The 27,012-nt window shown below is 36.1% G+C and overlaps 1 protein-coding gene and 1 long non-coding RNA gene across 2 annotated transcripts; both read left to right on the forward strand.

The window, feature by feature from the left end:
- Positions 1-13,623: 13,623 nt before the first annotated feature.
- LOC100792868 (uncharacterized) lies at positions 13,624-22,079 on the forward strand. Its single transcript, XM_003522866.5, has 10 exons — positions 13,624-14,135; positions 15,718-15,785; positions 16,210-16,280; positions 16,421-16,699; positions 17,990-18,153; positions 18,240-18,295; positions 18,570-18,622; positions 18,707-18,824; positions 20,323-20,420; positions 21,818-22,079. Exons 1-10 carry the CDS (start codon positions 13,855-13,857, stop codon positions 21,887-21,889), a joined length of 1,260 nt encoding a protein of 419 aa, XP_003522914.1. The 5' UTR covers positions 13,624-13,854; the 3' UTR covers positions 21,890-22,079.
- Positions 22,080-23,094: 1,015 nt separating this feature from the next.
- On the forward strand, positions 23,095-25,947 carry LOC106798649 (uncharacterized). The gene is made up of 3 exons (XR_001388172.3): positions 23,095-23,134; positions 23,229-23,296; positions 25,609-25,947. It is a non-coding gene; the product is annotated as an uncharacterized lncRNA (long non-coding RNA).
- The last annotated feature ends 1,065 nt before the right edge of the window (positions 25,948-27,012 follow it).

Raw genomic sequence — 27,012 nt, forward strand, 5'->3', positions numbered from 1 at the left:
TGACCTCTAAGCTCTTGATTTTGACTTGATAGAACCTCTTTTTAAGCGAAGGCTTTTGACTTGATCCCATGTTTTACTAAAGTGAAATAAAATCTAGTGCGAAACAAAACTCCTACATCTATCATGGGTGGAATGGATGAATGCATGAAGAAATGCATATGACACAGATGCAATTTACGAATACGGGAGCTCGGGAAATTGTCTCCTTCTTAGATACAACGTCTTGGGGTAGCAAAGTGCCCAACGTATGTATTTAAGAAGGTGACACGGACCCTCCGTTGGTTTGCCCAAGAGAGGGGATTAAGACGGAACCCGCACATGATGCACATGCGAAAGGTACAATACGGGGATGTACATAGTATGATAATATTCACTGAACATAAGCAAACGGGTATATGATACTTATGCATGGCAGTGTGAAAAATGGCACGCAGCGTGTTTACTCCGTGCCCCTATTTAAGGGACCTATAAGGGAGAGAACTAACTAGGCTTTTAGCAATAATCCCCAAGGTAGTTATATCTCTCTTGATGGTTTCTAGAGGTATCATCCCCTTTGAAGAACATATTGTAGCAGTAGGGACTACTAGCAACAATAGGTTTTCAAAGAGAAAAGCTCTAGATGAGGGTTCATTGTAATCAAGCAAGTCGGAGACCTAGCATGATCACAGATTCACCTCCACTCCTTATGCTCCCATGAACCCGGGTATAGGGCCCTTTTTCACTCACAGTGTGTGCAAATAGTGTTGGTGTTTGTGTGCATCAAAATGAATAAATATTTACTTCATGCATACATTTAAAACGCACTAAAAGCAACAAAGAGTTTATATACACAAGAACATAATGAAAGGAAACCAACAAAGGAGAAAGTCATGATAAAACATTGCACAAGATTAAATGGCCTAACTCTCTAAAAAACAGTCCCCAGTGGAGTCGCCAACTGTCGCAACCTACCCTTCGGCGGGAGGGCGACGCGAGACTCGCGGGATGCGTGTTCCACGAAAGGAATACGCGCGGAGTCGCCACCAACGTTTATTTGAGGAAAACGTCGGAAAAACCGGAAAAGACGCGATCTACGAACTTTTAAGTGAAAGGTTCGGGAGTTGTATTTACGCACGGGGAAGGTATTAGCACCCCACACGTCCGTCCCAAGGGACGGCAGCCTTTAATCGAATGTGCAAACATGACTTTGATTTTTATGTTCCCTTTTATGTTCTTATATCCTTTATACCCTTTTTATATTTTTCTTTTTTGTGGTCGACAAGGGTGTTTCCCTTTGCTCCTACGTATTCCTCAATTTGGGATGAGAAAATCAGACCTACGTAGTTCTTTTTTATCAAGTGATTCTTTTTTACTTTAAGAGGTGATCATTTTAAGGCGTTGGACCTTAAAAATGATCCATTTTACTTAGTGAGAAAATGAAATGACAAACTTCAAAAGCCTATTTTTATGGACGAGCTTGACTAGGCGAATTGATTTTAGCCTTTAGTTTCACTTTAGTTATTAATCAATTCGATTAAGAATGAGAAATCCCAAAGAGAAAACGTCCGATTGATTTTCCGCTTTATTTTATAAAAGATGTTTTTTTGATTATTTATATTATTTTTTACCTCTTTTTTGATTTCCAACGTGGTTACGGCATGACCGAACGGTCGGAATTTATTTTAACCGAAGTTAATGGATAATACAATTCAAACGTTCGGTGGAAATTTATTTTATTTTTAAGTTAAGCGAGAAACGACTTAAGTAAAATGGCTTAAGCACGTCAACAGGGGGTATAAAAAGTAAACAAAACGAGAATAAAAATGCACGAAACACAATGTGGACCACTACGGGTACATAGAATGAATCGAAAAGCTTGGTTCGAGGTACTTACCCGTTGAAGATCGAAGAACGATGAAGAACGAATGAAGAACGTCGAAGAACGGTTGAAATCTTTGCGAAATTCCTCACGGAAAACGTTACGGAAACGTTTCGGAAGCGCCTCGGCTTAGATTTTCTTCACGGAAATAATTTTTCCAAGCAAATTCGAAAGAGAGAGAAGTGCCTAAGGGGCTGGACCCCTTCCTTCTTCATTTCCTCCCCTATTTATAGCAAAATAGGGGAGGTGGTTGCCGCCCAGCTCGCCCAGGCGAGCAGGGTTGCTTCCTCCAGAAGCAACCGCCTTCTGGAGGAATCTTCTGGAGGGCCCAAATGGGCCTGGGTGCTATTTGCACCCCCATTTTTACTAAGTACACCCCCCTCTGCTGTTTTTTGGTGATTCTTTTTTCGTAAAGTTACGGAAACTTACGAATTTCGTAACGATACTTGTTTTCTTTCCGTAATGTTACGGAACCTTGCTCTGCTGTTTTTTGGTGATTCTTTTTTCGTAAAGTTACGGAAACTTACGAATTTCGTAACGATACTTGTTTTCTTTCCGTAATGTTACGGAACCTTGCGGATTACATAATCATCCCCTTTTTGACTTACGGAATGTTACGGAACCTCACTTAATTATGCAACGATGCTTCCATTTGATTTCCGGTGTGTCACGGAAACTTACGGATTGTGCATCAATATTTTTTTGGTTTTTTTCGGCATGTCCTGGAATTTCACAAATTGCCTAATGATGGGTGCCAAGCACCTCACGAGGACCAAAGAATGGTCGCACGTCATCGAGCAAAGGTCCCCGGACGAAATTAGGGTATGACAGATGGCAAGCAAAGAGTTGTTCAACCTTCATTTCCCAATCTAAGTAGGCCTCAACATTATCTTTTCCGTGGAAATGTGGGAGGCTAATGTTAACCTCTTGAGGCCTTCTATCCTTTTCTCTTCTTTGGGAGTGATGTTTAGTATGTGAACTATGACGCCCTCTATAATAGTCGCTAAGTTCTTCACTTAAACTCTTGCAAGAGTCATGACTACTATAGGAGGCATGTTTTTCTCTTTTCATTTCTTTCATTATTTTTCTTCTTTCTTCCTCTCTTATTTTCTCTCTTTCATCTTGACTTATTTCTTCCACTCTTTTTTTACCTTTTTCTTTTCTCTCTTGTTTTTCTTTCCACAACTTAAGGGATCTCAACTCATCTAATATCTTATACAAGGGGTCCTTAGGAGTAGAACCCTCACCATTAACACTAGATGAAGAATGAAGACTCATGTTGGTTCCTAAGTTATGGTTCTTTCTTGTTGGGGGTTTGAAAAAAAGGTAAAAGAAACTATGGTTGAAACTAGCCAAAATAAACACTAAAAAAGGTGTGAAAGATAAGGTAAAAACTAATTGGTAAAAGGAAAGCTATCTAGGCGGTTTGACAATGGAGGGTAAAGGAAATAAGCTATGAAAGTAAGCAAGAAATTAAAGTGCAAGAAATGCAAACTAGGCGGATCCTAAGAGTGTTTGGATGACCTCATTTAAGGTTCCCAACAAAACACTCACTATCCTAAGGGAAAATTGCCTAAAATTATTACACATAAATGGAAGTAGGGTGACCTAGCGGAGGCTCCCAACTTACTTCCAATGAAAGGCCTTTTTGTTACAAAATTTGAAAGCAAAGCAAATTGCCAATTACAAAATTACAAAGAAAAAAAGTCCTCAATTGTGGTGGCTATTCTCTCTTTAGTGTTTCACTCAATTTGGAGTGCTTCTTAGTCCAATAGCTCTTAAGGTGGTTGGCCCCTTGCTTCTTGACTCAAATTCTTCAAGATATGGCACCAATCCTCCTTTCCAATTCCCTATATGGCAACTCACAAGCAAGGAAACAAAGAGACAAGCAATAACCAAAGACAAAAAAATGAAATGAAAGCTAAACCAATAGAGTTTTAACAAGACAAATTTCCAAGGATTATTCAACAATTAAAGCAATGGAAAGCACAAAAAAGCAAGCTAGGACTCAAAGAGAAACCTAGAATGGCTCTAGAGTAGAGTAGAAAAACTAAAAAAAAAAAAACGACTCAAGAAACCTCTAGTTTTGGCACTTGTTTTCACAATAATTTTCAATTGAAATTTCAGAACTAGGATTGGTATAAAATAGGCACCAATTATAGAACAAATTTTGAGCCAAAACAACAAGCACACTTTCCTTTCACTTTTTTTTTTCCTGGACACTGATTTTTCTGCCAACTTGTGAGATTTTTCTTTATTTTTCCTTTAATCCAAATCGCTTGGTTCTTTTTTTATAATTTTGGTCCAGATGTCTAAAAAATTCAGTAAAAGTTTCAGCTCAAAAAACGTAGTGACCAATTCCCAGTAATTTATACACTTTTGTATGTTCAAGCTGCCTGCACCAGCGATTTCAACCTAGAAATCAAGAGTAGTGTTTATGTTGCTTAAGGCTTGGATAGTTACAATTTGTGTTTGCTTATGCTCAATTATCTTGAATAACACAATTCAAGAGAGCTTAAGACTTATTTGATTCACAAATCCAGCCACAACTCAACACCACATCTCAACTTCATCATAGGCATCATGTAGGAATCTTAGAAAACAAAAAAGAGTTCAACAACAAGACTACTTCTAGGAATTGATTTAGAACATGTTATGAACTAAATAACATGCATGAATTAGACTCAAAATTCAAAAGATAGGCTAAGAATGACAAGAATACATGAAAAAAATGTATCTAGAATTCAAAAAACAAAATAAAAATTCAACACAAACTTAGAGCATAATGTGACAATTACTATGACTAAACATGACTCTAAGACAACATGGATTAAGTGATTTACACTTAGATTTTTGTGTTTTTTTTTTCTAATCAATATTTTGGAACAAAATTTAGATCTAAAGGTTCAGCACAAGAATATTATGAATGAAAATTGATAGAACCTAAAATCAACACAAAAACAAGATTCAAGAGTAGATCTACAAAATTTGAACCATAGAAATGCAAGAACAAGTGTAGATCTAAGATTTAATCGGTTTATTTTTTTTTTGAATCTACTCTAAACAGCACCAAACCACAAGACAATGGAGGATATACATGGAGAATAAGATGAAGAACAAGGAATTAAAGAGAATTCACCGAACAAAAAGATAGAGGAAGCAAAAGAACATCACCTAGATGAAGATGCTCTTGATACCACATGATGCAAGCTCCATTGGAGCTTGTAGGCCTAGGATCTTCTTCATCAATGGATTCCTTTGCTTCTTGGAAGATAAATGGCAGCGGAATGGAGAAGGAAGAGAGAGAGGAGACGCCACTTCAAGGAGAAGATGAGTCTAGAAGAAGCTCACCACCATAGGAGGCCATGGATAAGAGCTTGGAGGAAGAAGGAGATGAATGAAGGGAGAGGGAGAGAAGAGAACGAAATTTTGTGCTAAAAAAGAGCTCTGAAATCTGAAGTTAATATTCAAATGATCAAAGTTCCAAAAAAATGCACACACATGACCTCTATTTATAGCCTAAGTGTCACACAAAATTGGAGGGAATTTCAAATTTCACTTGAATTTGAAATTGAATTTGTAGAGCCAAACTTTGGAGCCAAAATTTCACTAATTATGATTAGTGAATTTTAGTTATGGTTCAGCCCACTAATCCAAGATCAATTCCAAGATTCTCCATTAAGTGTGCTTAGGTGTCATGAGGCATGAAAAGCATGAAGGACATGCACAAAGTGTGACTATATGATGTGGCAATGGGGTGTAGTAAGCAAATGCTCACTCCCCCTCTAAAATTTAATTGGATTGGGCTTCTACCAATTCAATTAAATTTATTTCCAACCACACACATCAAATATCCACTTAGTGCATGTGAAATTACAAAACTACCCCTAATACAAAACTAGTCTAGGTGCCCAAAAATACGAGGGCTGAAAAATCCTATATTTCTAGGGTACCCTACCTACAATATGGAGCCCTAAATACAAGGACCAAATATAATGACATCCTAGTCTAATATGTACAAAGATAATTGGACCCAACCTTGGCCCATGGGCTCAGAAATCTACCCTAAGGTTCATGAGAACCCTAGGGCCTTCTTCAGCAGCTCTAGCCCAATCAATCTTCTTGGAGCCTCTTGCTCATGGTTCTAGTGATTGGTCCCTTCCTAGGGAGGATTGCATCATGAACACTTGTTGTAGCCAGAAGTGGTAGAGTGTAATGCTTGTTTCTAATCAGTTTTGTGATTAGAGGAATCTTCAAGGATTTGAAAGAGAACTGCACATAGCTCACGAGTTTGAGTGAACCAATATAAACTCTATTTTTAACTCTAACTTTTGATATAACTTGTTTTTATCATAAGTTACTCCATTCCCGCCTTGAACACAAAAGCTTTGTGAAAACTTGTTATATTTGTTTGACGTTTTCTGCTAAAGTATCTTTTGAGAAACTCTATTTTAAGTTGTTGGACACTCTCTTGAAGAGCATCATATTTCAAACATTTACTGGATTTGCACTTATGAAAATATCCATTTTGTGAAAAAGGTTTTAAGTTTTTCTAATACACTATTCAACCCCCCTTCTAGTGTGTTCCTTGTATTTCACGAGCCATGCTAGCATACTTGTTGATGGAGGCTATTTCTTAGTTTGAGTTAGGGTTTGAGAAAAGAAGGGTTCTTGTTTTAGGGTTTAGGAGAGAGAAAAGAACAAAAACTTAGAACCCAGAGGCATAAATAGTGTGAGAATGAGGGATCTGAGTGTCTAGGTTTAGGTTAAGTGTTTGAGGAAGGAAAAACATTTTTGGTGATATTTTGAAAAAGGAAAGAGAGAAAAGGTTAACTACTTTGCTTTTGTTGCACCACGATGAGACGTTCAAAAGGCAGTTTGGGTAACTATGGTGACTCATTAGGGAGTTTGTCATTTCTTTCAAATCATTTTCAATTAATACACCAAAAATAAATGTCATTTTGCACACAAATGCATATAAGCACAAAACATATGAAACACCATGTGTTGGACACAATATACGGATGGATGCATAAACATGCATTGGACGCTACCATTTTAGACAATAAGTCTTGGACCCAAACATATTCAAATTAATTGTTCCTTTATATTCAAATTAATTAGCAAGTTGATTTTCAGTGGTTACAAATTGTAAAATCCATTATCCTTTATGAGCATGATCTCTTATATATAAAGTGATATTTAATTTTAATATGTTTGGCTCAAGAATGCAATATGGGATTCCTAGACAAGTTAAAAGTAGTAGTGTTATCACAAAGAATAGGAGTTTTACTCTCATAGATATTGTAATCCCCAAGTTGATGTTTAAATTGATAACAACAACTTGCAACTGACATGTACACTGCTTCAATTGTGGATAATGCTATTGTTCCTTGTCTTTTGCTTGCTAAGAGACCAAGTTCCCACCAAAGGAGAGTGAAATTAACAACATCACGAGAGAAATGTATTTAAATGAGAAGGGGCGTGAAGGAGAGTAAGGAGTAGAGCACACACACAAACATACTTGAAAGCCACATATGTTTGTCCCTAGCGTATTCACCCTTTTGTTTCCAACTTTGCTTGATAATATATATATATATATATATATATATATATATATATATATATATATATATATATATATATATATATATATATGTTGTGTTGTTTGCTTTTACTTTGGGGGACATGCAAACTATTTGGTCTTAGTAGGGCCTCTGATGTAAGCTCCATTGGAGCTTGTAGGCCTAGGATCTTCTTCATCAATGGATTCCTTTGCTTCTTGGAAGATGAATGGCAGCAGAATGGAGAAGGAAGAGAGAGAGGAGATGCCACTTCAAGGAGAAGATGAGTCTAGAAGAAGCTCACCACCATAGGAGGCCATGGATAAGAGCTTGGAGGAAGAAGGAGATGAATGAAGGGAGAGGGAGAGAAGAGCATGAAATTTTGTGCTCTAAGAGAGCTCTGAACTTTGAAGTTTAATTTTCAAATGATCAAAGTTAAAAAAATGTACACACATGACCTCTATTTATAGTCTAAGTGTCACACAAAATTGGAGGGAAATTTGAATTTCAATTCAAATTTCACTTGAATTTGAAATTGAATTTGTGGAGCCAAACTTTGGAGCCAAAATTTCACTAATTATGATTACAGAATTTTAGTTATGGTTCAGCCCACTAATCCAAGATTCTCCACTAAGTGTGCTTAGGTGTCATGAAGCATGTAAAGCATGAAGGACATGCACAAAGTGTGACTATATGATGTGGCAATGGGGTGTGGTAAGCAAATGCTCACCTCCCCCTCTAAAATTTAATTGGATTGGGCTTCTACCAATTCAATTAAATTTATTTCCAACCACACACATCAAATATTCACTTATTACATGTGAAATTACAAAACTACCCCTAATACAAAAACTAGTCTAGGTGCCCTAAAATACAAGGGCTGAAAAATCCTATATTTCTAGGGTACCCTGCCTACATTATGGAGCCCTAAATACAAAGACCAAAATTAATGAAACCTTAATCTAATATGTACAAAGATAAGTGGGCTCATACTTAGCCCATGGGTCCGAAATCTACCCTAAGGCTCATGAGAACCCTAGGGCCTTCTCTTGCGTCTTTGGCCCAATCTTCTTGTAGTTTTCTATCCAATGCCTTTGGGGGGTAAGATTGCATCAGCCTCTGTAAAAGGTACTTCGTTGAGTCACAACAAGGACATGTCAAGTAGCACATGGACGAAGAGACTCAAGATCGAACATTATTTGGCTATGCTTGTGTACTCAAAGATACACATAAATAAGGAAAGATAGAATATCTACTTCAACAAATACCCGTAGGAACTACTAAATGACACTCAGTGCAAGGTATTTGTTCTTATCAAAATCCGAAACTGTGACACATCAGGGTGGACGTGGTTGAGTGGTGTCCCGAACTTCGCACGTCAACTTGGAGAGGTTCCAATGACAAGAGGGGGGACCTGCAAAATAGAGGACTCCGACACTCAAGTAAGAATATGAGTGAGGAAAGTAAAGCAAGTATATGCTTAAACAAAGCTCGTATGAGCGAGAGAGAGAGAGGGGGGCACATGCTTGTTGTCGTGCGTTGAGTGTGTGAGCAAGTCATGTAGAGGGGTTCGATGGAACCTGTATTTATATTAGTTGAGTGAGGGTGTTGGTCCTTGTTTGTAGGGGTTGTTGTAGCCTTATAGATAATTCCTGGCTTGTAGATAATAGTTGAGAGCTTATAGATAATGTTAGAGATAAACATTTGCTTATAGATAAAAGGTAGAAGATAATCGTACCTTGTAGATAATGTGTGGTGTTATACATAATTAATTACCTGTCAATGGATATAATATTCAAATACATTTGAAAAATAGTTAGGTTAGACATGTTTTTGGTGTCAAGTGGAGGGCAGGCGTGGAGGGTTGATGCGTGTCTCTAAGTGTCAAGTAGGATTCCATGTGTATTTTATGGGTCTTGGACACTACATAAGCCCCCCAACCTTTGATCCATCTTGCGGCCGAAAGAGATTGTCTGGTGCTAAAGGAGATTATCTCGTGTTAAGGGAGTTTGTCTTGTGTTGAGGGAGTTTGTCTGATGTCCAAGAGAGGGTGTCCAGTTTGTCGAGCCCCTAAGTATGGACGAGTGTTGTCCGATGTCGAGAGTGGTAACCCCGACGAGTGTGCAAGTTGTAGGTTTGTGAGGCTTGTCAAGCCCCTGAGCCTAGACAGGTGTTGTCATGACTGCTCCTATCAAGTTGTCTGGGGTGGACATGTTTTTGGTTTTACAGGCGAGGTATGACATGTTAGTTGAGGAAATTTTGATGAACCTTTGAAAGATTGATCAGTGACGTGTCCGTCTTGGATTTTGGCGAGACTCACCAAAGGTGGACCCTAGGTTTTGCAAGCTGTTGAAGAAATGAGACTTACCAAGGGTGGGCCTTGGATTTGTCAAGTCTAGTGTATCACACATGTCGTGCTCTTGCATATGTGTCAATTTGTGGAGTGACATGTACTAAAGACGTGGTGCCATGCTCTTGTGTAGGTGTCACCCGTCGAGGGGCACGTATTAAAGATGTAATGTCATGCTCTTTCATACATGTCACGTGTGAAGTAACACATACTGGAGACGTAATGGAGCTCTTGTTGGATCAAGTGGCCTCGGAATAATTAAGAAGGGGGGGGGGGGGGTTGAATTAATTATTAATGAACCTTTACTAATTAAAAATCTATCCTTCTTAATGTTACTAAATTCAATTAGGCTTTTACTATAATGTTAAGAAAGTAAAGAACAAAAATAGAAACTTAACCAAAAGTAAAAGCGATAATTAAAGTGCACAGCGGAAATTAAAGAGTGTAGGGAAGAAGAAGACAAACACAAGAGTTTTATACTGGTTCGGCAACAACCCATGCCTACATCCAGTCCCCAAGCGACCTGCGGTCCTTGAGATTTCTTTTCAACCTTATAAAAACCTTTACAAGCAAAGATCCACAAGGGATGTACCCTCCCTTGTTCTCTTTGAACAACCAAGTGGATGTACCCTCCACTTGAACTGATCCACAAGAGATGTACCCTCTCTTGTTCTCAGTCACAACAACCCAAGTAGATGTACCCTCTACTTGTACCACAAAGGATGTACCCTCTAATGTGTTAAGACAAAGTTCTCAAACGGTTAGTCCTTTGAAACTTTGTGAAGGGGATACAAAAGATATCTCAGGCGGTTAGTCCTTTGAAATCTTTTGTATAAGGGAAAGGGAAGAATCAAAAGAATTCTCAGACTATGTCATTTTGAATTCTTTGAAAAGGGAGAAGGGAGACACAAAAGAATTCAGGCGGTTAGTCCTTCGTTCTTTTGGAAAAGGGAGAAGAGAGACACAAAAAGAATTCAGACGATAAGTCCTTGGCGAATTCTTTTTGGCAAAGGGAGAAGAGAATGAAAAGATATAACACACTTTTGTTTTCATGGTTTGGAAACCAGAAAACTTTAGAAAGCTTTTGACAAAGGAAGAAGAAGAAGAAATTCAAAAGGATGTTCAAAGGTTGTGTGTAAAAGATGTAAAAGAATATATGAAAAAGTTATTTGTAAAGGTTGTCAAAAGTTATTGAAATGCTAATCAAGGTCTTGCTTTTATAGACTCTTCATGTCTGGTCAAGAAAACCATTGGAAAAGTTATAACCTTTAGAAAAACCTGAAAACCATTGGAAGAGTTACATCTCTTGATTTTTATTCAAAACTTATCACTGGTAATCGATTACCAAAACCATGTAATCAATTACACAAAGCTTTTTATGAAAGGATGTGACTCTTCACAATTGAATTTGAATTTCAACTTTCAGATACACTGGTAATCGATTACCAATATATTGTAATCGATTACACCATTTTAAAATCAATTGAAACGTTGTAAATTCAGTTAAAAGCTTTTGAAATCAAACTTTGCCACTGGTAATCGATTACATGAAACTGGTAATCGATTACCAGAGAGTAAAAACTCTGGTAACTTAGAAAATTTTGAGAAAAACTCTTTTGAAAAACAAAACTATGCTATGTTTGTTTTTTGAAAAATCTTTTCAATATTTCCCTTGTGAAGTCTTCTTGATTTCTTCTCTTGAATTTTGAATTCATATTCTCTTTGAATCTTGAAATCAAACTTCTCTTGATTTTTGAATCTTCTTGATTGCTTCTCATGAAATCAATCTTGAAATCATTCTTTGGGCTTTTTGTCATCATCTTTGTCATTATCAAAACTACTTGAATCAACTTGATTCATCATCATGAAGCTTGCTTCTACAGCTCTTGCATACATGTCACTCGCTGTGGGTGCCACGTACTGGAGACCTAATGGTGTGTTCTTGCATACGTGTCACTTGCCGTGGGTGGCACGTACTAGAGACATAATGACATGGTCTTGGATACATATCATTCGTCGTGGATGACACGTACTGGAGCTATAGTGGTGTTGCTCAATCTCCGTAATGCGGTTTTGGAGTTATTGGGGAGTATCAGTTTTTGGCATGGGTGTTAGTTCCTGTGCTGCTCCTCTTAATGTCTTCCGGGTCTTGCTTATACTTGGTGATTGTCTGGTCTCTTAACAAACTGGGCTACGTAGCTAGCCTGTATAAGTTCTTCTATCTTATCCTTTAGGGCCCTGTAGTCTTTGATGTTATGACCAATACCACAGTGATATCTGCAGTATTTGGTTGTGTCTTCAATGTTATGTCTAGGGTAGCCGAATGGGTACCTCCAGGTTGAATGCTTCCTCAAGAATCATGGTGTGATTGGTCGTTAGGGGTGCGTAATGCTCGTACCTGAGTCCTTTGGGGAAAGGCTCGCGCTTGTTTGGCTTATGTCTCTTGTCCAACTTGTGCAAATTGGGCTTGGTGTGTGCTTCGCACTTGTCGCGCTTCTGTCCGACTTCATTCCAGAATTTGGACATTTCTTCCCTTTGGATGTGGTCCTTGGCTCGTTTGCATAGTTCATCTATGCTACTGGGTGATTTTTTGCACAACCTATCTACAAACTTGTCAGGGCATAAGACGAGGAGCATGGAATGCAATGCTACCTCAAGATTGAGGTTTTGGATCTAGACGGTCATGCACTCAAATCTGTCCATGAACTTTTTGAGGAACTCGTCGTCTGTTAGTCACAAACTGGCCAAGGCAGTCAAGGTCATGCGGTGAGACCTGCTAGTGGCATACTGGCACTAAATCGTTTGACGAGAGTTTCAAAATTGTCTATGGACCTAGGTAGGATTCAATCGTACTAGATCAATGCTACTCCCTTGAAGGATTTAGGGAAGACACGACATAGGATTGGGTCATCGTTGGTGTAGAGGTTGAGTGTTTTCCACCACAAGTGTATGTCTGCCTCCATAATGCGATCGACAAAAGGATGCCGACAAATAGTCTTCACTGGACGATGCACGCGGGAGAGACTCAAATCATCTACAGTGTTGCCTGTGCGTTGGGGGGTGTGGTTCCCCTTGGGTGCGTTCAGGCAAGGTGTGGGCGGATTGCTTGTCGCCGTGGGGACATCTGACACGAGCCTCTAGCTGGTTATGATCAGCCTTTAGCTTTGTCAATTCTTTCTAATAGCGTCACCCTATCTCCGTGATGCGGTTTTGGAGTTGTTGTAGAGTGTCTATGTCTATCATAGCTACCGGACGAGGATGAGAGTCTATGAGGGGGGGTCTCGCATTTGAGGCCAGATCGAGTGCTAACCATTTTTGTCAATTCTTTCTCGTGGCGTCACCCTATCTCCGTGATGTGGTTTTGAAGTTGCTGTAGAGTGTCTATGTCTGTCATAGCTGTCGAACGAGGATGAAAGTCTATGAGGGGGTCTCACATTTGAGGCCAAATCGAGTGCTAACCATGAATGAGTGTGAGAGGATTGACAAGAGGTCGCGAGATATGTTTTATCGTGGCCCCACAGTGGACATCAAATGTTCTTACCAAAATTCGTAATCGTACCAAAATCTAAAACCAGTACACTCCAGATTAATTATTGATTGGACTACGAAAGGTTTATAATTGAGGAAAATAGAAATGTAATTCCTAGCACAAATTCCTCCCTACGCAAGAATAACAACAATAATAAATGAAGGTTTTGCCAATTTTGATAAAAAAAAAAACATAAATAATTTTGATTAATAAATTTTATATATACATTCTGTTGACTCGAATGCATATTTTCTAAATTTGAGTAAAATCTAGAACAACTTTCAAATGCAAGGGTATGAGTTGAAATGGTCATGTAATAATGCATGGATATAGAGGGTTGAAGTTGCAATAAAACAATGTTGTCAACATTGACCAAGTAAGCAGGTGAGGTCAGGTGAGGCGAGGGAACCATTCAACTGGCAACTGCTCCCGGTCCCTTCAACCTCAAGCCACCACAGCAAAAAGGTTCCCTAAATCAAATCATAACAACTTTGTGTGCTTTCTTTCCGCACTGAACAGTGAAAATCACGCAAACAACATTAAACCCTCTTTCATGCTGGCCTCAGACTCCGGCTCTGTGCTCCGACCCAAACCCCCCGTACCCACTCTTGACCCGACCCGTTCACTGCTCCGCCCTTTCTGCTTCGATCCAGGATCCAGACCCGCCCGGCCCAGTCTCTCCCTCAAAATGGAACTGCTCCGCCGAATGAGCCGCGGCTGCTTCAAGACCGAGGTCGATTCCGCCGGCCAGGACTTCTTCGACGCCGCCGCCGCCGCGGCGCCCAACCCGGCTCCTCACCACCTTGTTATTATGGTTAACGGAATCATTGGGAGGTAACGTTTTGCATTTACCTCATCGCCTTGATATGGATTTTCATTCTCACAATAACATAACTTGTTTGCTTACATTTAAGGCTAAAAATGAAATGAGCTTCTGCATAAGCTTAAATTAACTTATGCATAAGCTAATTTGCAGAAGTTCTCTTATTTTTTTCCTGATATTTTTTTCTCTCTCTCATAGAAGTGCTTCTGGCTCAACTTCCCCATTATTACGGGAGTATTTTTCAAAATTCAAATGATGAAAGAAAAAAATAGTGAGAGTGACAACCCAAGTTATTACTTAAGTTATGTAATTGTAGACAAGGTTATCAAACTCGAGAGTTTATGCAGACTCAGTGAAAGTTCCATAGATTCAACCCGTAGACTCGTAAGAGTTTACTTCATATAAAAATAATAACAAAATATCTATAAATAATATACTAATTAAACATTTCAACAATATAATAAAACAAAATAATAAATCATAAAGTTCAGAATATTTAAATAATTAAGTCTAGTAATAATACATCACCACTAGACAATAACTTGTTGAGGTTATAGTAGTGATAGATCATTCTCATCGAGAATTTGATGTTATTAGAGAAAAGGGTTTGATATTATTAAAGGTGAGAATTTTGTATTTGAGAATAACATGTTAAATGGAGGTATGTTGAATGCTAAACAGATAGAAAACAATAAAAAATGACTTACATATTGGTTTAATTTTTTTTAACTTGCTAACTCGTTGACTCGGTGATAAACTCGAGAGTCTACCGAATTTACTTAGAGTTTATAGAGTTTACCCATAGTCTACTAAAAAAGAGTTTATTCAAGAGTCAACTCGCAGAGGACAAGTGGACTCGTAAACTCGTAAACTCGTAAAAGTTAGCGAGTTAACTCGAGAGTTTGATAACCATGATTGCATGTATCTTCTAATATTTTCACTGGAATGAAAACAAAGTCAAACTTGAGGATGACTCAACCTAATCAACAGGGCTTAGGAAAATATTTTTAAAACTTGTAGCAAACATTTTCAAATTCACATTAGCAGGAATCACTTTTCAAAGCTTGAAATAGATACACCCTTATATTTTTGTTAGTTGAAAAACTGCATCTGTGTTCCAGCCGTTTCTTATATAATATCCAATATGCTAAGAAAATAAAAAAGGTATAGAAATGGAAGGGAAGTAGGTGTAATATCAAGAATGATGGAAGTGTAAGTAAAGCTAATAGGTCAATGTAATCATTTTAGGGCTTTGCTTTAGTCTCGTGCATTATTTTCTTTTTCTTTTTCTAAATATGAATCCATAATAATTGTTGTAATTTATTGTTATCTTTTTACCTTTATCATTTTCAAGATCTGAACATTTCTTTTAGTTTGGGAATTGATTTATCCAGCAGAATTCCATTTCTATCTACTCATTGTGAGTTATGGATGATTGGATTCTGTGCTATTGTTAATTAGATAATTCAGCTCTGTTATCTTTTGTTTCCTGAGCATGGAAGTTCATTAGGATTTTGGTAATAGATTGTGGGTAATATATACATTCTCTGTTGAGTGGCTACCTTTACAGTGAAATGTACTTTGATATTTCAGTGCTGCTGATTGGAGATATGCTGCAGAGCAGTTTGTGAAGAAGCTTCCAGATAAAGTGATTGTACACCGTAAGCATTCCCACCTCCTGTCAAAATTTAGCTGCTCCTTTTCCTCTGCATCTGAAAATTGAAAATTCTGGGGAATTTGAAATGCATTGTATCAACGGATTGTTAATTTTCTTATAAGTCACCAAGTTGTGGGATAATGAATGGATGGTTTCAAGGTTCTAGTTTTGTTGGTTGAATAAATTCTTTTGGTCTTTCCCTTAGATCTAGGTCATATAAAACATCTTCAACAAACACAAGATGTTTTGTTGAAGAAATTTGTCGACTAGTTTTTTCTTAATTTCTTAAATGTTAAATCATCCTGCTTTATTAATCTTCTGATTCTAGCCCTTACATTGCCAAGTCTACCAATCCTTCGCTCTTATTATTTTTTGCATTGTTTATAAAGAAAAACATTAATTGCATTTGCTTGATAATTTGTGGACAGGCAGTGAATGCAATTCTTCAAAATTGACGTTTGATGGTGTTGATACAATGGGCGAGAGGCTAGCTGAAGAGGTATTTTTGGTAATTATAGTATGATCATTTTTTTTTCTCTTTACAATCTTAATCTCTCTTAATTTTCATTTACAGTGTTGGCTTTGCAGCGACTCACTCAGTCACATATATATCTTCAGTTTTAATTCATATTTATGCAGGTATTATCTGTTGTTAAACGTTGGCCAGAGGTGCAGAAGATATCCTTTGTGGCGCATTCTCTAGGAGGCTTGGTGGCAAGATATGCTATTGGGAGACTTTATGATTATTCTTCAACATTGGCACTTGTTGGTACCAGTAGAGACTATTTCAATGAAGAGAAAACAGAATTTTCAAAGCAATTCCTTGAACAGAGTTATGAAGCCAAGATTGCTGGTTTAGAGCCCATGAACTTTATAACATTTGCAACACCACATCTCGGTTCAAGAGGAAATAAACAGGTAGCTGAAGTTTGCTATGAACAGTAGCTGTAATGTTCTTTGTGCCTGTTGTTTCACTTAACTACTTCAATTATCAGACATAAAATCTTTTGGCATTTTGATTTTCTTACAAGATAGGTGCACATGGATGGTATTTAAGTGCAAACTCTCTACAGTTAGTGAAATCATTAAATTTAGTTCCTTTTTATTTCCTGAAAGCCACTTAACTTAAACTCTGAAAGGAAAGTGGTTTGGTTCATATGATTTCAGTAGTTATGTCTTTTAGCATTTAGAATTTCTGATGGTCAGTTTATAACTGTGATATGTATGGCAAGAAAGATATTTTTCTACTGAATTTGTCTTGGTTGCAATTGTATATTTTTACAATTAGATATTGATAAGCACACAAGCACTTGGGGAACTCTCGCTTAAAAGCTAGCTGCTAAGGAGGGAAAACACAGCAGACCACTTAACTATTCCACTAAGCATTGCATACTACTTGACATGGGACTCAGGCACTCCATAATACCTTAGTCCCTATCATAGTACCATCCCTAGGAGCTGACATCCCGGTGGCTGCACTCTAGAAGGCTTCCCTCAACCTTTCTTGGCTGCCACTCCATAGACATGCCTTTCTAAGACACTACCAACTATCTTTGATACCAATTGATAAGCACCAAAGCACTATGGGAACCCTCCATTTAAAGCTAACTGTCAAGGGGGGAGAATCAAGCCACTTAAGTACTCCATTAAGCATCCGACATTACTCAATATGAAACTTAGGCACCCTATAATACCCATGTCCCTATTAGATATCTTCAAAGGTTGATATTGAATATGGATATTCAAAGACATGCTTGAAAGTTTGATAATACAAAATGGACTCAAGTAGTAGCCTATTATTTCTTTTCTTAATTGTTATACAATCTCATATAAAAAGGAAGTGTATTTATTTCTATTTATTTCCTTTTCCATAGTAGTGAATCAAGTTGCTACTTTTTATGAAAATTTACAAAGGGAAAAATATTCAATTAGTAGTGTAAGAGATAAAGGGTTTTCATATTTTTCTGTAACTCACTTGCCTTAGATTAATGGTCTTATTAATTGTTCTAAATATTTATGTTTGAACAAGCATAAAACATTGAGTTGCATTGAATCTTTTAATTTTCCATGGATTATAGCTGCAGGGAAACACTATTGTGCTTTGTTTGGCTTTGTTAGTTTGCTCATAGATTTTATGTTGGGCATGAAGTGCATATATTGGACTTGCAATATTGTCTCTTACTGCTTTTTATCTTTCGGTTCTTGTAGCTTCCATTTCTTTGCGGTCTTCCTTTCCTTGAGAGAAGAGCATCTGAAACTGCACATTTAGTTGCAGGGAGATCTGGGAAGCATCTCTTCCTCATGGACAATGATGATGGAAAGCGTCCTCTGCTCCTGCGAATGGTTAATGACTCTGACGATTTAAAGTTTATGTTAGTATTAAAGTATCAGTTAAGTTCATGAAATGCTAGTATTTGTTTCTGTATTATTAACAATCTAATTGTTTGTGACGGTGTAGGTCAGCTTTACGTGCATTTAAGCGTCGAGTGGCATATGCAAATGCAAATTATGATCGTATCCTCTTTTATATTTAGGTTTTAAATAATAATTCATCTTTGACCATATAAGCTTAAGCCTAATGAATCTAGTCAAACCACATATGTCAAAGTTAGCAGATGCAGTTTGTATGTTCTAATATAAAGAACTTGTAAATCATTACACTCCAATGTCTCCTTGGCTAGAAAATTAGTAATTTACCTGAAACCATAAATTGGCACAATGCTGCAGATCATTCGTTAAGATAAAGAAATGCTTTTCATATTTTGATATTTCTTGACTTATCTTTAAGATATGGTAGGATGGCGTACCTCATCAATTCGTCGTCAACATGAACTTCCAAAGGTATAGACAAACCTTTTGATAATAGTCTTCCTTAATTCTTTACATGGTTTCAGAGACTAAATTCTGTTCCTTCTCTTGTGCTAGTCCAATCTTCTTGTAATTGATGAGAGATACCCACACATTGTTTATGTTGAAGGAGAGACTACGGATGAAATTCGCAATAAAACATCTAATATTGGAGGCCAAATAATTGACTTAGAAGGTCATTTCTTTACTTTAAAAAGGCTTTCGTAATATAATGTTGATGTTGATTTCTGTTGACTATGTCTATTGCTCCTGCTCAATGTTGTAGTATTGTGTACTTAGGAAGATGATGACTTTTATCATAGATTTCATGTTTAGGATGGTATGTGTTGTTCTGATTGATAATTTGTCAGGAACCAAGAATTGAAATGACCAAGAAAAGACAGAATTTTATTGAATAGGATGAGAAGAACAGAAAATAAGAGAGATAACTCTCCTCCAAGGGTTTCCCCTTCACAAAAGATTTCTCCTTTCACAAAGAGTTAATGCTCAATCTACTAATGAACAATTCCCCCTCTCTCCTATCCTTCTTCCCCTATTTATATCTAATAGATCCCTCTAACTAACTAACTCATTAATAGTCTAAATATCTTAACTAACTCTCTCTTCTCCTTATATCCTATCAATACACCCCTCCTAAAAATAAACCTTGTCCTCAATTGGGGTCACTATCTAAGCAGCTCATTAGCAGTTGAGAGAAATTGTGAAAGGAATACCAGTTGATAAGAACCCTGGGAAAACTGCACTATAATTACTAGAATGCCATGACTCAAGTCTCATACCTTGCAATTGTTTCCTAACAGGTATCTATCCTGAATCAACAGAGAGAAGCATTGTGTGAAAATGAACAGCAGGAAATCTAGGAAGGGGAATCCCTAATTTCCTCTTGGAGGACAAGATGGAACTTCAAGGGGGGGAAACACAGATAGGATCCAAGAAGTTTTAGAACTAGTTACAGAGTAGGTTACGTTAGTTAGGTGGTTATAGTAGCAAGGGCAAAAACCTAGCTTATATAGTTGGAGAGAGTACATGGAGTTATTGTTCTGAATTGTTTGTTAGCTTTAAGGAATTGAGAAGTAGCTCTTTGTATAAAGGGAAAATCCCTTGGAAGGATAATTTTCTCCCTGTTCTATTCAGATTTCATTCATCAGTAATAGATTTATTCTTTTCCATTCTCCATCTCATCTACTCTTCAAATCATGTCTGTGGATTTGTAGTAGAAAGAAGGGGAAAGGGAGAACCATGGGACTATTGAGCATCCTAGATTGTGTAATTTGTCTCTGCGTTCATCTTTTTTGGGTTTCAGCATTTCCTTTCTTTACCTAATTTCTGGTTCAGTTCTATTAACATATCATTGTTCAACATGGTCACATTTTTTTAAGTAACTTTGCTTACGTACCATGATCAAACATAAGCATTGCATTCAATTTATTTAATATTTTTAATATTTTCATTCTACAGTTATCTCAGTGGTTACCCTCATCTTAGTTGCACCAACTATACAATAGTAATACAATATAATATATATTTATTAGTTCAAATACTTAAATATAAAAGGGGTCCTTTTTATTGTTTCGCCCTGAGCCCAGAAAATCTCAGGATTGGTCCTGCTCTTGTGCCTTAGCCTACCCTGTAATTCCTAGTTTTCTGACTTTTTTTATACTTACCCTATGTAGAGGAGATGATAAGGGGGCTCACTCAGGTATCTTGGGAGCGTGTGGATGTTAGCTTTCAGAAAAGTAAACAACGATACGTTGCTCACAGTACAATTCAGGTAACACATTATTATTATTGAAAGAAGAAACATTAAATCCAAATATACATGCTTACTTAAACTTTTTGAAATTATCATGTCTTAAACATTTTTCTCATTTAAACAATAAACATATACAAAAATACAAAAAACTTAATAGCATAAAACTAAAGCAAAATATAGTATGAGTCTTTACTATTAGTTGAAAGTTACTGAGACTTACAAAATCAGGTCTCAATACCTATTTAATGAGTCTTGCGTATGATTTATGAGTTCCAATAAATTTCAACCAAAAATACAAAGTTAACAGCTTTTTCTCAAGCCCAAATATAAACCACGAGGCCATATGGACTAGGACTGCAAAAGGATCAGGTAAACCTGATGATCTTAAATAATTTTGGTTTGGTAAAGTCCATGGAATACCAAAATAGTACCTTGAAATTTGACCTTATGTTTTCATGATGTCATTGTTGTCCGTAGGAGAGGAATTTTGCACCTTTTGGACTGTTGTCTTACAATGTGGGTTATGGGTCTAACTTAACCCTACAAAACCGACTTGTAAGGTGGTAATTTCCCTCCACTTACATACTTTAATTTGGCCATATCACTAGTTGATGTGAGATTTTCATAGAATTATGGGTTTGAGCCTTGCTAAAACCCTACAAAATCGGCTAGTCTTGGAATTTTGTGTTTGGGTCCAATTTAACTCTAAAAAATCAGCTTGTAAGATGAGGGTTATTCTCTTCTTATATACACCTTTTTTGAGCATGTCATTGGTCAATGTGGGATCTCGAACGCACCCCTTCATGCTGAGGACTAGACATCTCAAGCATGAAGTTTGCAGGATTGGCTGATAGTGGATGGACCGATGGCCGATATGCCCAATGATAGTCTCAAGGATAAGCTCTAATATCATCTTAGGTTGTGGGTTATATGTCTAATTCAACCTTACAAAACCAGCTCGTAAGGCAGGCAAGGGTTGTCCTCCATTTACATATTTTAATTTGACCATGTCATTAGCTGATGTGGGATTTCCAACATGTTGCTTGTGCCACCTGTCAACATGCCAAGAGGCATGTGGAAGTGGAACTTATCGGTGACAAAAAATGATAACCCATTGATACATCTGACTCATGTTTTATATATTTAATATATGAGAGTCTTCATGTTTGTTTATATCATTTTCGATTTTGTTTCTTGATACAAATTAACCATTTTTGGCTTTGCACATTAGATTTTCTGTCCCAGATTTTTAATATACCCTTGCTCTTTATCTTCTCTCCCATATTTGTTTTGAGAATAATCAATTAAACCTACGAGTTCTTAATCATATGTAGATTGTTCTTGCAAAACATGCCAATCTTTTTTATGTTATTTGTGTCTTTTTCTAATTTTTTAATGTTTTGCCTTGGTCTCAGGTGAAAACATATTGGTTGAATTCTGATGGTGCTGATGTGGTTTACCATATGATAGATAACTTCCTTCTTTAGCCTTTTTGTTGAGTTTGATTTTATCTAGTCAATGTTGTGAGCAACAATAGTTGTAATCTAATCATATATCCCCTATATTATGTCTTACAACGTAATGGATGGAGATTTGTTGTACATTGTATTTTGGCATGGGAAGTCGATAGCTCCGTTTGACTGCACCATTATGTACATGAGGACTCTTATTTAGTAATACTTGTTCATATATTGATGTTATTGAGAATGTACGACCGAAGGATGCTATATTTTATTCTGTCTACAGTCTATATACTTTTTTGTTTGCTGTTTAATAAAAGCTGTTAAATTGCTGTCTCCTAGTTGCTTATTAATTCTGGGATGATATTTTAACTTTTACTCATTAAAGTTGTACGCATTAGTGTACCGCATGCAGATAAAGTATACTGAAACCACGCAAAAATTATTAATTAGTATAAAAATGTACACATACTGCTCCCGGGATTATGCCTTCTTGTTTGAAAAATCACATTTACCCCCCTTTTACTTTTTAATTTAGGAAAGGGTAATATTTCCTACAGGCGGTCTTGGGGAGAAATTTTTAATTTCCGAAGAATTTTAATTATATTAATTTTTCATGTTTGATATTTATTTTAAAAAATTAACATAATAGTTAACGTTATAACATTTTAAGTAGTGAAATAATTGTTGTTTGTGTCATATCCTTGAATGGATAAGTGCTATAGAATTTTAATTCTAGGCTTAAAGAAGATGTGTTTTAAGCCTAAAAGCCATTGGTCAACATTCAGTCAACTATAGTCAAAGAAAATTCAAAGTAAGAAAAATCTTCTCATAACATTTTTGTAATTATGCAATTTTTTAGACTAAAAATCATTTTGAGCCTTGATAAAATTAGTTTCACTATAATTAAGAATTTTCATTTTTTTGTTTAAGGAAATAATTTATTAAGCATTAATAATTAATTTATTGAACATAATTAGTGTTTTAATCATAAAAATTTTATTTTAAATTGGATTTGAGTGATTTTAAAGGCCTTTAACTCATAAATTATTTGTGACAATATGGTTTATTTATTGGATTCAAATTAATTAAAATATGATGTTTACATATGTCCAAAAATATTTTTAAAAAAAATCATATTTTGGAAATGACTAAAAAGCCCTTAGACCTAATTTTGAGGCCTCTACATAAACTAAGAGACCCCTCACCCTAAGGGTTGGTAGCTGAGTTTTAGCAGAGAGAAAGAAAGGCTTGGTGCTTGGTTTGTGAGAGGTAGGTTTCTCTCCCATTTCTATTGGGATTTCCAACTTCTCCTTCTTTCTCCTTCAAATCCTATCATTTACCCTTACATTTTTTTATGTGGTAGAGTTTTTCAAGAGCTACAAGTGGGTGGTCCATTTTTCCATTTTGAACATGTAGATCTTTGGAACCAAGGTAAGGGGTAGTTTTTCCAAATCCTTGGGTATATGTGTGGTTGCAATGGGTAGTAGAGCTTTAATTTTTTGTTATGAATTTTTCGTATTTGCCTTTGTCAATCCCAGTGGACTTCTGGGGTTTTCATTGATGTTTTCGATGCCAAAATTGGGTTCCTTGACCCCCAAAACCCAGGAAAGCATATAAAGTTTGTCGAATGTGGATTTGTATAGCAAAAGTTATGTAAAAATCAAGTTTTGAACCCTTTTAGGGTGATTTTGCATTATTTTGGGAAAAATGAAATTTGGACTCCAAAAATTGATTTAGAATGAATGAAAACTTAGAGAAAAATATAGAGTTTTCGAAAATTGGACTTCTATGGGAAAAGGTTCTTCTAAATTATGCTTTTATCATGTATGGTATGAATAATAAGAGGAAGTAGCTTATATGGAAGCAAGACAAAGATACCAAGAGATAATTTAGAGTCATTTAATATATATATATATATATATATATATATATATATATATATATATATATATATATGATGATTGTTGTGTTGTTTGATATAAAAAATTATGCACATAAGGTGTTTGTGAAAATTCATGCTGTGTCATGTCTCACGAAATTGAATTCTGAGAGTGATTGAGACTTTTAATGCTTAAAGAAAAATTATATTATGAAATTAGACATTTGGAGCATATGAATCCATATAAAATACGTTCAATTTGAGTGAGAAATGAATTTTCTATAATTTCTACAAAAATGACAGTTTTGTTGGATGTTTTGTTTTGACCTTTACTATTTGTTTTGTGAATTGGGAATGATCTAGGAATGATATGTCATTTTGATGAACTTCCCTGAAAACTAGACATGATAAGCTTTAAAATTTGAGGCCACTCATAATTTATTTCACTGTTTTGACTAATAATCTAATTAAAATGGCGAGGAGCATGTGAGGGGATTCTAATTGTTGTCCTATTCAAACATATGTTAGTAAAAGGGTTATTTCTATGTGCGTAGTGATCCTATTATGATATATGATACCATTTTCAAAACTAGACACACAAGGATTTCTATAGTGATAACTTTCATGAAATTACATTAAGAGATGATTGATATATTGATTTTATAAGATGATGGTACTGCAATGCAATAAAATAAGCATGTGCTACTTTTTTATTTATTATGAATTATGTGGATTTTTACTTGGACTTTGGGATACCATTTCATGAACTAGATTCCTTATGCTTATTGGATGATGTTACATGATAATTTATTATGTGATTGCTTCTATAATGAGATTGTTCTTATTATGAGATTGCTTTAATTATGAGATTGCTTCTATGATGAGATTGTTTCGATTATGAGATTGCTTCTTTGATGATATTACTTCTATTATATGATTTTGAGTTATAATTTGTACTTTGGTTTTGGATTTGGGATTTCTGACCCTCAACATTGTAGCAAATTTATGTTCATGAATTGATTATGTTTATGGTGATGATGGTGGTTGATTTTCTTGTATGAGGAAGATAGTTAATGGTGACCCTAGAGAAGGAAGAGAGTTAATTTCCTTCCTCTCTTGTTGCTTTGTATGTGTGCACGATGGAGAAGGATTTACGGTCAGAAGCTTCATGTGGATCGACATACATAATGAGGAAAAAAGAAAGGAATGGATGAACACAATAGCAAAAGTGTGTTAGAGTTAGAGATATGGTTATGTTGGGAGTTGGGGATATGACCCTATACTCAATGGGAAAACGTCCTCTAACTTCAATTCACGTGTATTGACACAACCATTATTTAGGGATTAATGCTTCTCATCATGAAATGAGTGAGGAATTGTTAGAAGAGAGATGAATGACATATAATAGGTTCACTAGGGGACGGTTCAAATGGTTCAAAGAAACCTGGGGGAATGTTGAGTTGTGATAACCCGACTAAAGAAATATCCGATTAGTTTAGAAGACTCACAAGCCTCACTTGTCATTCCTGACTAGAGCAGAGTCGTATCCATGGTTGGTGAGAGTTCCATGTCATATATTGACATGAGACGTGTCCTCCTAATTGTCATCCATACGTTGCATAAGAGCATTAAGGCATGAGAGGCATAGTGGTAGTGTTTGTGTAAGACCATTAACGCCAGTGGGGCTTAATGGCAATGGAGGCCCAAGATATGATAATGCGTGAGATAGATTGTGGACTAGGATACCATGAGCATTCTTTGTTAGTGAACTACATGTGGTGGTTGTGTAGGTTGGTGTGTGATATTTCTTTGTTTATGGCTTTTAAGGGAGTGGAGGACTCACTCCTCACACCAACATTTTCAGGTTCGACTGATGAGCATTAGGATGGATCTTTGCTTGTGGGTTAGCATCTTTGAGTGTAGGAGGATCCCTTTGAGAGTTATTCATTGGGTTCTCATTGGCGGGTTCACTTTCATCTGGCATGTACTTTCTTGATGGTGCGGTTATTCTACAGAGCTTGGATATATGGATTATTCTGAGACTAGGTTTTTCACTTTGGTGTATTAATTTGAATAGACCAAGGTTTAAGGAACTTTTATGTGTATTCAGTCATCTTATTTACTTACTATTTACCTTTGATACTTATTAACTAATGTTTGGTGGCCATGGAGGCTTATCTCAAATCTTTATATATATATATACATGATGTTATTTCATATATGAAGGTTTCTACTTAAAGTTTAACTATTTATTATGTACATCAACTTGTGGCTTTAAATGAAACAACATTTTGTAAATATGTATGTTGTATACGATTCCAAAATTAAACCGCTTTGTTTTCAAGTTGATAGCTTTCATTGAAAAGAAAAGAAGTGGGGAGCCTTCATGAAAAGTTTAATTCCATTGAAAATTTACCTTATCTTTTCATTTTCTATTATGACATTTATGAAAAGGCTTTGAACTCACCTGTTTATAAAGATGAATGAAAGGTATTTAAAGTGTATTTGTAAACCCCAATTTTAGGTGTTACAATAATGGTATCAAAGCAACTCGTCCTATTAAGACTGGGGTGTGGACTTGTCCATGTTTGTCTTGTGTGCTCTTACATTTTTAGGGAGACAAAAAGTTTGAGATGATATTGTGTGACTTATTTGAGTTTTGAGTAAGGAATTGTTCGTGTGTGTTAATGTGTGTACACCTCAAATGGTGAATGATAGCAAGTTGCTTGTGACGGTATATACTTACTTTGGCTACTGTGGCAAGAATGTGGTATTAGTTAATCTATGTATGAATTTTATGCGACGATGTTAAAAGATATAATGACACCTCAGGGATGCATCAGTATAGGATTGCCAATAGTAGTGTCAAATTAACTAGATATTGTGAAGCTAATAGATAAAACCATCCCCTATAACGATACCTATTTCATGTAGTCTTTCTAACACCTAAAATCTATTATGAATAAACACACACTTTTCCCTTTTTGTAAATTGATTTTTTTTGTAAAGGTATTCATTAATACAATTGTGGAAACATTTTACTTTAACAAAACATGAGTAAACTTCTCTTTTCTTTTTATTCCTTAATACATGCAAGTCTTGATGAAAATATAAACCATCTTGTAAAAACATATGCGTTCCAATTATAAACCATATGTTTTTTGAATGAAGAGAAAGACAATTTCTATAAACTTAAATTGTTGATATATGAAGGTTGATTCATTACAACAAGTAACGAGCTTGAAATTGAAGATAAATCTAAGTGTGA

This window comes from Glycine max, chromosome 4 (genome assembly GCF_000004515.6).
Source record: "Glycine max cultivar Williams 82 chromosome 4, Glycine_max_v4.0, whole genome shotgun sequence".
In the NCBI taxonomy this organism is placed as follows: Eukaryota; Viridiplantae; Streptophyta; class Magnoliopsida; order Fabales; family Fabaceae; genus Glycine; species Glycine max.